Raw genomic sequence first — 12,846 nt, 5'->3', positions numbered from 1 at the left:
GCAGGGCATAATTATTTACAAAAATACATACATTTTGAAAGTTATAATTAGTATAATTCACTCTTTTTAAAAAAAATGAAGGACACTGAAAGAACAAGTCTTTCTTACCCTCATAAAGTTGTGCATACTGTGGAAACCCAGCTGCCCGCAGCCAATCACATGCCTCCTTGGCCTCAATCTCTGGAAGACAAATAATGGATAATTTCAAGTTAGAGATTCTCAAAACTAAAGATGCAATTTTCAAAACAATTTTTATATCTATTCTTAGAAAATAAGATGATATTCACATATCATCTTAGAAGAACAGCTCTTATTTATCACACACTGTTAATACAAGGTTTAAATTCAGCTTCCACTTTCATTGTTTTACAGAATGATTTAATTTCACTGTTCTAGAAACACTCCTTAAGTTCCTGTTCACTGCCTACAAAGTGCCTACACATTTATCCACACACAGGACTTGTATTGCAAACTGCTGCTAACAGAGCTCCATCATCACAAGAAGCTGTTTTTGAGGACGCAAGGGAAGACCCTGGCTCAGTACTGGACTGCTGGCTCATATCTTCTTTTTCTGAAAAAAATAAAACTTTAGCAAAGGGATAGGGCTGCTTTTATTGGATAATACAGGCTAAAGTGATACCACTAAAAACATCCAAAGTAAAATGAGAATTGCTCAGTAAATCATGTAGCTTTGATGTGACTATTTTGCAGGCTGAAATACTTAGTAAAGCTAAGTCTTTACTTTTTTAAGATCATGTAAATAATACTGACAGACTTAAATCCAAGAACAACTGACACATTGTGTTACATCCACTCAAGCCTACATTTACTACCCAGGTTAAAAGTGGAAGAAAACTATGGGTCTCCATGGCATTTATGAGTTACTCAGTTTACATATAGGTTATTTGCTCCAAACATACTTTTCTTGCATTTCACTCCTTCAAAATATACTATTTGGCAGGATCCAATCATTTACAAGTATGCACAAGAGGCCAGGAGAAAGGGAATATGTGAAAATCTTTGAGTTACAGGGACTGTTTTCTTATCTAGCGTGCCAACATGTCTAATTAATTTGGATTCTTGGTCCAGAATACAGTTCAAGGTTGACAGGTAAATGAAAAACTTGGATTAGGAGAAGAAAATAAAATGCTCCAGTTGACCTCTCCCTGGAGTCTGCATTGTGCCACAGTTCTCACAAGGTCCCAAGCCAGAAGTTAATGGAAACATTAAGTTCAGTTCCAACCACAGAGTTGTACACAAGTTTCAAAGAGCAACCTTTTGGTTCCTTTTAACTATGAAGCCTTGTTTTGGGAAAGCTACCAAGGTGACCCTTGGCAGACAGTGCCTGAGTGACCTGAGGAGATATCTTAAGTGCAATTTGTCTGTGTATAAGTATCGATTTTTGGTTAATGGAAGAAATCTTAGGGACATCAACTACATGAGACAATAAAGTCTCCATGTACTGATAAATAAAGGCCTATCAGGCAATACTCCCTTATTCTTATGAAGTTTTGATTTTTTGGAACTGGGCTTGGTCACTGGTTTGATCAACATGGCCTACATATGCCCCTAGCACTGCTTTTTTCAGCCTCAACAAAGGCACCTACATGATCAGGAAGAAGGAAGTACAGTTGTACCCCGTCTTTCTTGCTGGTCATGCAGGGAGCCCCATTCTGATGTCAGCAGAGGTACCCACGATGGACAAGAACTCAGACAGGGTTCCATAACCAGCTTGGAATGGTGGCAGTGACACAGAGGTGAGATGTGGGCTGATGGGCTTCTGGACGGTCTGAACAATGGCTCTGAAATAGTCAATTCAGGGTTTCTCCAGGGCATATTTACAGTGGGCTAAATTGTCTGGTGCTGATGAGCCCTATAAGTTAAAGCAATGGTTCTCAATCTTTGTTCCTCCAGATGTTTGGAATGTGACCTTCCAGAATCCCTGCCCTTTAGCTATTTTGAATTGGGCTTTTAGAGGTTGAAGTCCAAAACATCTGAGGAACCAAAGGTTGCATTACTGTGTGAAACACATAAAGGTATCTGCACCTATTGAAGGATTAAAACTCCCCTGACAAGGCACACTGGCTTTGATCTTCGAAGCTGCATGTGCTTACTCTGAGTAAGCAGAAAGCAGCAGCAATGCTGTACACTATGTGTTTAATGTACCATATTTTTTCCCCATTTTCCCCGCAAGTTTATTTGAAGTTGTGGCTGCTAACAGAACATAGTTAAGCTAAGTTTAGAACAGTGACAATGGAGCTCAACAGGAAAATGTGAACAAAAGAAAAGGAACATATAGGTCACAGCACACATACAGTTCCTGGAATTTGGTTCTGAAATGTTGCCAGAAATCTAGCGTAATGGTTAAAATACATTTTCCCATTATTATTGGAGTTATGAAGAAAGTGTCATTGGGAAGAAAAGTCTTTGTAAGCAAAGGCCTTCTTTCAGGCAAACTGAAGGTGAATTTGCACTGTAGAATACCTAACCAGTCTTTAAGCATGAATTTTATATGTGTGTCCTTTGTTTAATCTCTATTTTGTTTATTTTAATATGTATTTTATAGAAATGTTAATATGTAGCTTTTATAGAAATATGTTTCAATATGTGCATCTATAGTGTTTTTGTAATGTTTATGTGTTTGAATTATTTTGTAACCCATCTCGAGCCATGAGGAGAGATGGGTAAAAAATATAATAATAATAATAATAATAATAATAATAATAATAATAATAATAATAATAAATGCAGTTTGCCAGCACTTGAACTGCTATGCCTCAATGCTATGGGTTTTTTTTTTATAAACATTGCTGGTGCTCTACCAAACCACAACTCCCAGTATTTTTATAGCATTGACCATGGCAGTTAAAGTGGTGGCAAACTGCATTAATTCCACAGTGTAGATGCACCCTCAGAGAACAAGGGAGAGGACTTTCTTGGTGGCTGCTGTCAATCTTTGGAGCCCCTTTCCTAGAGAGGTTTGAAAAGTTGCCTCCTTGTTCTCCTTCTGCCACTAAGTGAAAACTTTCTTAATTCAGCTAGTTTTTGGAAACTACTGACTGTATCATTTTCTTCTGCTTTATATTCTGTCCTTCTGTGAATGTTTAATGAATACCATTTTATAAATCAATTGCTTTAAAAATGTTTAAGTGCTTTGATATATTTTGCATATATTTTGGTGTTACTTAAGTGTGCTTTTGATCTGTTCTGATTTTGACATTCTGTACATTCCACCTTGGCTCCCAGTAATGGGGAAAATAAATGAACAACAACACAAAGGAGGATGAGGAATGTCTCAAATGTGTCCTATCTTGTGTTTCCATGCACTTTTTAAGGGCCGAAAGTCAGCTTTTCTAATAGAGCAAAATTCCAGATTCTCCACATTTGATAAATTAGAGCCTTCACATCCTTCCGGAAAACAGCATCCTCTACAAACAACACAGCTTATAGTCTGACCTTAAAGCAAGTAGAAAGCTTCCCCAAGTTCACAATCTTTCTAGTTTCCCCTGTGTGACCACTACAGGAAGGGATTCTGATAAAAACCACAATACTACTTTGGAAATGAAAAATTCCACAAAGATCTGCAAACAAAAGCCAACCTGGCATATACAATTCATATGCCTTTGCTGGAAAAAAAAATCTGCATAGGCTTTCAATTATGATAACATTAATCCTCCATAAGAATCACTCCAATACCATAATTGGGACTTGTTCCATTATTTTGAAAGAAATACTAATTACACTAATAAAAACCACATGGGGTAAGAGTCAGGGAAGAGATAAGACTGGGAAGTAACTGTAGCCATCAGCTTAGATATGATCTCTGAAAATCAATGCTGCTAATTAGTAAGGTTCATAAATATTTGAAAGTCTTATTTATGAATGGAATGGGAAACCTCAGAGGTCCAGCTGTCACTAACAATTTATACACAAGAGATTTAGGGCTCTTTTTAAAGTTACCTTATTAAGTCTCCAATAATAGGTGCATTTACCTTGGAGTAAGCTCTACTGAATACAGCAGGGTTTCCACTAAGTTACCACAGAAAGAAGTAAGATGGAAGTATTTTGACAAAAATAGACACAAAGACCCAAAATAAATAAATCAAAGATTTGTCTGGCAAATAATATAAAATTACAACAAGATTTCTTTTTACGAAGTACCTTAAGTACTTTTTACAAAATATCTTCCAATATTTAGCTTTCCATAAACACATATAACATTACAAGATGCACTTTGAATTTGACTGCCAAGTATGCGCTACCCCTTTACGGGCCAATAGACTTCTTTTTTTCCCCTGGGGAATATTTAACATAAAAAAATAAAGTACCTATCATAAAGGTCTGGGATAGTTAAACAGTGGCAGTGAATAAGCAAACTTTTCTCTCTTACTCTTATTCATGTTTGCATTTTTGCACGTGCATTCAAGTTGTATGTTGACTTACGGCAACCCCATGCATTTCATAGAGCTTTCTTAGGCAAGGAATATTCAGAGGTGGTTTTGCTAGTTTCTTTCTCTGAAATTCAGACTACAGCACTTGATGTTTATTGATGGTCTCCCATCCAAGCATTAACCAGGATTGACCCTGGGAAGCTTCCAAAATCACAAAGAATCTTTGCCTTTTAGGGGTAATTTGCTCTATTTTATTTATTCAATGCTTGAGGCAAAAAAAGGTATACACACCCATTTCTTGCTGCTAGTTTTATGTAATAGTTCCATCTGTTATAGCATGGGTTGTTGGTATCATATCATACGTATTTTGAGATACAGTAATACTATAATATTGTACACATATTCAAAAACTGTGCACATGCAAAACTGTCATAGGAAAGCATAACCTGTGTTTTCAATTTCCAGTGTCCTTATGGAAAGATCTGAATGCAGCCATCTGTCTTGTTTCTTCTCTAACTAGCCAGAGAAGTAACTCATAGTTTGTGGCTATATTATTGATTTGATAAGTAAACCACAGATGATTTGCTTATGCCAACGGTGGACAACTGCTGTTTTTGGCAACAGCCCTGACCAACTCCAGCCATGGTGGGGGATTGTGGCAACTGAACTGTTGTGCAGAAACAACTAAAGGGCCACAGTTGCTCACCATAGATTTAGACACTCCTAGCTGCAAAGTAGGAACCTATCTCTGAGAAACCAAAATTATTGTAGTTTGTTAATGCTTATTGTAGCATGACAACGCAGTCACTTCTGCACAGGCTTTTTACAGACTCCTGTATTTTCCAAAATGTACTCTTCATTTTAATAGCTTTGTATGTAATAAAAAAGTGAATTTATAGAAGTAGTTTGTGCTTTCTTCTGGAGCAATAAACACTTTTCAAATAAGAACAAAATGGTTCGCATATTAGTAGCATACAAGAGAACAGTTTATAATTTAAAAATAGGAATAACAATGAACCTTTCTTTTCATTAAACAAAAAGACATGCAAACTATGAAAGAGGAAACAAAACTTTTTTTAATCAGCTGTCTATTTGGACTTTCAAAAATCAGCTTTTATGATGAAATGAAGTCAAGCTTCTTTGTTGTATGGATAGAAAAGGGTACCACTATATACTGTACCTCTTGTGTCAAAGGTCAGCTTAAAGAAGCTGTTAACAGACATTTTTAAAGGAATCCCTTACTGTCTCTCACTTTTGTTTCATTTGATAATGGCTTGGCTGCTTGAGATAACACCTATCTGTCTGAAAACCTGACCAAGGTCTCTGTTTGTAATTAAGAGTCTGTGTTAATGTAACTCTATACAAACAGGGATTATATATTCAGAGCCCTGTTTATCCGAGTTGATTTGCATGTCTCAAAAGCCAATGCTTTTGTAGAAACCTGCATGGAGACCCACTGTTTTAAATTCAAGTACTTCCAGCTAGCCAATTCATTCTCTGTCTGACCATCCTCAACACCGTCTGCTGTTTGAGACTGTTACTAAACCCACAAATCAGACTAGCAATGCCACCTTAATGTATTTTTTCCACTTGAGGAAAAGGCCATCCCTTCTCAATTCGACATAGAGAAGGTTCTTAGACTATCAACTGAGTAATTTACTATTCTGAGGAGACATGGTTCTCCATCACACTCAATGGGAGCAGGTCTGTTTACAAGATGAGGACAAGCTGTATGGCACACAAGAAATGGGAAGGCCAAGAGGTTCCATTGAACAGTCAGGAGACAGCTGCTGCCCTCCAGAATTTGCCACCTGAGGAAGTTGGTTCACTCTGTTTAATGGTTGCAGTGGTCCTCAGTTGTGCCCTTTGCACTGAGAGAAGGAGAAAAGGGGAAATGGCTTGAGGCAGCCTTTGCTTCCATTAGATCAGTGGTTCTCAGCCTGTGGATCCCCAGATGTTTTGGCCTTCAACTCCCAGAAATCCAAACAGCTGGTAAACTGGCTGGGATTTATGGGAGTTGTAGGCCAAAACACCTGGGGACTCACAGGTTGAGAACCACTGTATTAGATTATAGTGGCTGTTTTATGTATTCCGAGAAACCAAATCTTGATCAGTTAGAAAAAAAATTAACCCTGGAGTTTGAAGTCATTCATATACATCCAAATAAAGCATCTGTATTTTTGGATCCATCATGTCAGTACATTCAAGGGTGTCTACTTACACATCCAGGTTTTCTTCAATTACCAAAAAGATGTTTGAATACTTCAACAACTAAGCCAAATCAGTTGAGATGCTTCCGCCAATCCCATTCACGCTCCATCAAGCCAAACCGCAATCGGCACAGTCTTCCTCCTTCAAAGAGTTTCTCTTCCCTTAATTAGCAGTGTGTGTGGTTTTCTAGGAATCAAATCTGCTTTCTAGCAAGGACAGCCTGGATTACAAGAATAATTTGCTCATGTGTCTCATGACACTCTAACAATGTGGCTCAAGAAGCAATGCAGCCAAGAATAGGAAGAAATTTTACAAGCTGTGGATGATTAGCAGTCACACTAGTTAAATCAGACTGCCTTGCAGCAACTGAAGGCCACCAGGATAGCTAAGAACAGTTAAAACACAATTTTAAATTACATTCACAGCTCTCATGAGCAATTACCTATAGTGCACAAAATACTTGGAAGTGTGTAGTTGATTTTGACTTTTGGCCTTCAACCTCTTGGAGGTCTTAGCCCAAAAATGCCATTATGGTTAGGAATTGTGGATGTTTGAAGTTTAAAATATCTGGAAGGCCAAGGGTTGAGAACCTCAGGATTAGCCAAGGCAAATGATAAGGCAGGTATCAGCTCTTACAACTTGTCATCAGAACCATTTACCTTCGTAAAGGTCTTATCATATTTGGATTAACTTAAATAAATTACAATTGCAAATTGTAAAAATAATAGATTATCAACAATTTAATCTATTATACCACCAAAAATGGCTGAGAAGTACTGATGATGCCATTCAGAGGGTTTTCTGGAGTGCAGAGGTTAGTATAGTTCAGTGGTTCTCAACCTGTGGTCCGTGGACCACCAGTAGTTCCCAAGAACTAAAATATGGTCTGTGATCTCACCATTACTACATCATTGCAACAGGAGCAACAGGACTCATGAAACCCTCTTACAGTGCTGAGGCAATGGGGATGTCAGGAGGGGAGAGGCTGATTATCCACAAAAGGCATGACAACAATCTTCTTGACTGCTGCTTCTCCTCCTCCTCCTCACTCCTTCTGAGCAGAGCTGTTCATGTGGCACCTGGAAGTGGGGGAGCCTTGGTGTATACGTTTTTTGGCCTGTTCCTGGGGTTATCTGGGGTGCCGATTCAGAAAATTGCAATTGATATACCACATCAGTTTTAGATTATTAAATATGGCTCCCTGTGGGCGAGCAGATGGGGACTACTGGATGGCATATGTTCTGTATCAGAAGCGAAAGCTGATGTGGTCTATCCAATGCTATTTGCTGAATCAACACCCCCAAATAACCAAACTGAATCTAATTTGACCAAAAACAGATTTGTAACCCTTTTGGTACTAACGTTGGAGAGTGGTCCCTGGTCAAAGTGGTCCCTGGTCAAAGAAAGGTTGGGAACCATTGGCATAGTTGGATGAATAAAGGAAGGGATTGAATGGTGAGGATATAATGGAAAATAGGACCAGGTCAAATGGAGTGGGGACTGCAATATTTTGAATGACAGGTCATTCAAATGTATTGTTGGTTCATTTGATATGTTATGAGGGTTTGGGAAGCCAGTTTGAGGAATGACTATAGGAATGTATTTGAACAATATATGGAGGGGGCAACATATGTGAAGATTGTCTGAATTATAGGTAAGAGTTCCATCCTTCCCATTCTTTCATTAAGATCTGAAGTGTAGCTCTTAGAAATAAGTCATAGGTTTTTATTTTCGTGATTCGAACCGGCAACCTTCAGGTCAGAAACCCAACCTTCAAGTCAGCAGTTTAATCCATTGCACCATCATAGATAAAGGTAAAGTTTTTCCCCTGACATTAAGTCTAGTTGTGTCCGACTCTGGGGATTGGTGCTCATCTCCATTTCTAAGCCAAAGAATGGCACTGTCCGTATACACCATGACTGCATGGAGCGCTGTTACTTTCCCACCTGAGCAGAACCTATTGATTTACTCACATTTGCATATTTTTAAACTGCTAGGTTGGCAGAAGCTGGGGCTAACAGCAGGAGCTCACCCCGCTCCCCGGATTTGAACTGCCGACCTTTCGGTCAGCAAGTTTAACAGCTCAGCAGTTTAGCCCACTGCACCAACAGGGGCTCCTTATTGATTTTAATTTCAACTGTGAATTCCGATCTCCAGTTTTCCTGTCTTAATTTCTAATACATTATATTGTAGTGCCATTGTCATAATTAAGAACATATTGATGTTGTGGATTTTGTCTTGTTCTTGGTAAAACATGTGGGAATTAAATCTTATATAACCATGTCTTAATAGTTTTGCCAAATAAAAAGCCTTTTAGTTGAAAAATATTGTAAATATATTAATATGCTAGCTGTTAAGACAGAAAATGTGAAAGACAGTGAGAGAAAAGAAGTATAAAATATTTCCTTAAATCCTCTTAAATTATATGAATCTAAGCAGCATCAGCATGTTGAAGCACTTCAACATGATTTTTTTAAGGAAGACCACCTAGATAGTTCTTGGTTGTGTCCAGGTTTTGCCACTATGTAAATATAGTCAATATGAATCTTAACAAGGACTATTTATAAAAATAGGTATTTTGCCAATTTCTAAATATAGTCAAGCTGACATTGTCAAAACACAGATTAGCAATGAAGTTTACATCCTTTGTAGAGATAAAAACACAACTTATGACTTTCAAGAATTAACTGCTGACTGGTCATGTACATAGTGTTTGTTAAAAAAAGGAGAACAAACATAAAGAGCAAATTTGAAGCTGTCCTCTTTGTCTGATCTTTAGTCCAGCACTATCAGATTTATGAAGAGTGAAACATTCTTAGGAGCCCATTAAGAAACAAACAGAACAGAACAGTTCAATGCACGCAACAAGTGAAGAACTTCCGTTACTTGCACTTCCTGCATGCTGGACACACAAAGAACAATCTGCTCCTCAGTCCCTCTTCCCTAAAAAGGACTGGAAATAAGACTTCATAAAACAAAAATGTCAACACAACAAGGGCGGAAACACAGGATGACCACCAGAGATTGAAAATGTTAAACACAAAGCATTCCTTGATGTCAATTTAGAATGCATTCATTAACTTTGATTAGCTTAGTGAGAATTATAAAATCAGTTCATTCTCTTAGCTACCAGTATTAGTAATACATATATTTAAACAACAATTTTTAGGTTGTTTTTTTTTAAAATTTAAAATTATCAAAAATGGCCCCAAGTGGCATCTTTAGAATGCCCCCTAAAAATAATTAAAATAATCTGGACGTTAAGCATTTTTCAAACATTGCCATTTTAAAATCTAACAATGTTAAAAACTGATGTTAATTTTTAAAGAATTGGATATGAAATCAATTAATTCAAAGTTTGATGACAACTAAATACTAATTGATGTAAGTGTAACTCTGGGCCTACCTTGAGAATGTTTTGGTGAGAGGCATGTATCACTACTATGTTACTTGGAATTTTTCACTGGTGTATTACATGTGGCAAATGTCTCAGAACAACTTATTGAAACATTAGAGACAGCATCCAGTATATGAAATTATCCTGGGATGCTCTTGAACACAGTAGTAATTTCAACATCCATATCAGCTTGTTAAATGGAAACTCACAGATGCATGACAAAACCATCATTCAAATGCTGTATGCTGAAAAGTACAATAGTACTAAGTTAAAACTTGGTTATTGGTTATTATTATTCCATTCTAAAGTATAGCTCAATGTTCTAAACCCTGATTAGTTGAAAGGGATGTTCTTCTTAAGCATTAGAACATTATCCATGGGACAGGGGAAGCGAGAACAAAGGTTTGCTGATGCACTTTATCTAAAGTTAAGATTAAAGGAGTTCATGTCTTTATTTTACTGCTTCCCTCTTTGTCCCCTAATTCGCCTGCTAAAAATAGCCAAGCTCTCTGTACACTTTCCAAGAAAATACTAATGAATCCGAATAACAGTTTCTGCTTCCAAACTTTCTAAGATCCACTCATATACAGAGATTAGCTAAATGTCAAATAAGATCTCATTTCACCAGCTGAGTTTCAACAAATCACACCAGAAGAATCCTAGAAGAAGTCAAGTATGGTTAGGCTCTAAAGACAAAACTCACGATGACCCTTCACTGAGAATGTTTTGAGTAAATGTTGCATTTATAGCACCCACCACAAGTACTACTATAGTCCCAGTTTCACTGAAGTCAAGGCTTTGAAGTGATTGAGAAACATGACAAGCTATCTGCATCTCAGCCAGCTGGATGACTAGCGGAGAAAATGTGTGACTAAAGAAAGCATATGGAAGTTTCTATTCTTCCCAGTGAACATTTCCCTCTAGAACAGAGTTTCCAAATTACCAGATGCTGTCAAATAATGCACATATTCAGTTCATATACAAACTTTCTAAGTCAAAGTACTTCATCTCCTATGTCTCAAAACTATGACAGTAGTGTCATAGTTTAAGTACAACATGCGTGTATGATAGGAACAATTATACCAAATAAAATTAGACTCGATGGCTCACTCATAGCTAAGAAAGTGCTTAAGCAGCTAAATCACGCTATTATACCTTGGTAGTCTGTGTGACTTCAAGATCCCTGTTGACTTATTGTGGTCCCAAGCATTTCTTATGGTTTTTGTAAGTATAGTATGCTCAGGTTGTTTGGCATTATTTTCTTTGAACATTATTTCCTTTCTAAAGCATCTGATAATCTTTGGAAGTCATTCAAAGACAAAGGTCTTACTCTTCTAAGTGTCCAAGATCAGACAAAATCTGAAACCTTCAAGTACAGTATAGCTAATAATTCTCATGCCCAGATGATACTTCCATATATTTAATTATTTAATATTTAATAGAAGTAATTCACGTCATCTTCCGTTCCCTGACAGCAGCTAGTATGCCATGATTCTGCAAGAGTAGGAAACATATCTAAAGCAAAATTCAGATCAGTGAGAATTGTAGCATACTCTATTCAAACCCAGCTTTATATGAGTCTTTCGAAGCAATTCCTGCTAAAATCTCAGAAGTCAGCAGGAGTGAAAAGGATTTCCAGAAGTTAATGTTAAGATTTGAGTCTCACACATTGATTTCTATGCAAAACCAGAAAAGATTACAAAAATGAAGAAAACATGCCAGTGTAGAATATTGGTACATGTATAATGCAGATTGTAAAATTCAACTCTTTTAGATATATTGCTGTTACATTTACACCCCACCATTCTTCTAATGATCGTAAGGTAAATGAAAAGGTTCCCTTGCCTTTCTATTTTATTCTCTCAACTAACATTTAAGATAGACCAAGCTAAGAGAGGGTAGATGATCCTTTGTCAACTAGAGAATTTTGAGACTTAGTAGGTCATTGAGTCCTAATTCAGTACTTACCACCACAGTAACCTAGCTATTATTAAAAGCATAAATAACTGTGCCTACAAGAAATCCAAGCATACAAGGACATGTTCTAATTTCAGAACACTGGAAAATATGTAGGTTGGCAAAAGAATACTCATATATAGGACCATGAATGGAATGTGTGCCTAAGATTCAGTTTCATCATAAGGTACATTCATAAACTCATTCTTTCCGCTAGTTATAGAAAATAGCAAATAAATAAATAAACTTTCCAGAGACACTCCCTGTCTTATTCCAGCCACATTATTATTTGAAACATGTTATTTGGGCGAGGAAGAACAAATCAAGAGATATGCTAGTAACCTTGGCCTAAATAGCACAACCCCATCCTGCTAATTTGCAGTCTATCTCCTGGAAAAACAGCAGCCTTCACATTCCTTGATATTTATCAGCCAAAGCATCAAAAACAAACAAGATGTCCTGACATTCTTCACCACACAGACTTATTTAAAAGTCACTTTGACCTTTGCAACACAGGAATAAGGTAAAAACATTGCTGGAATGGCAAAACTCTCTGGCCTTGTTTTTATATTTATAGCTCATTTATGAAGTCTACTCCTTAAAATGTCTTGTATGGTAAATCAAATTTTCTGGCGAAGACTATACTTTAAAAAATATTTAGAGACAACCACATGGTTATACCATTGTTTAGGAATACAGACATTTCTATGGATGCAGCTCAGTTTCTATGAGGTACCCACGTGTGTTGGCATTGCATAGACAACATTATGAAATGGGTATTGGAACAAAACACTGTGGCTTCAAAAGAATAGTTTTCTGTTTTGAAGGTGAGACTCTACCTCTGTGTTCCATTATTTCCCCAATCTCACTAGTTTGCTTTATTAAAGTTAA

The 12,846-nt window shown here is 37.0% G+C and overlaps 1 protein-coding gene across 4 annotated transcripts in view; it reads right to left on the bottom strand.

Annotated features, from left to right (window-relative positions):
• Positions 1 to 12,846, bottom strand: part of dlc1 (DLC1 Rho GTPase activating protein) — a 320,594-nt gene that overhangs the window by 37,495 nt on the left and 270,253 nt on the right. For all 4 annotated transcript variants that reach the window (XM_016994033.2, XM_008111705.3, XM_016994034.2 and 1 more), the window contains one exon: positions 109 to 180. In XM_016994033.2, the coding sequence (XP_016849522.2) occupies positions 109 to 180 (72 nt within the window). The remainder of the gene's footprint in view (positions 1 to 108; positions 181 to 12,846) is intronic.

Source organism: Anolis carolinensis, chromosome 5 (assembly GCF_035594765.1).
Source record: "Anolis carolinensis isolate JA03-04 chromosome 5, rAnoCar3.1.pri, whole genome shotgun sequence".
NCBI lineage: Eukaryota > Metazoa > Chordata > Lepidosauria > Squamata > Dactyloidae > Anolis > Anolis carolinensis.
Note: the sequence above shows the minus strand (reverse complement) of the source record. Positions and strands in the feature narration are given on the sequence as shown.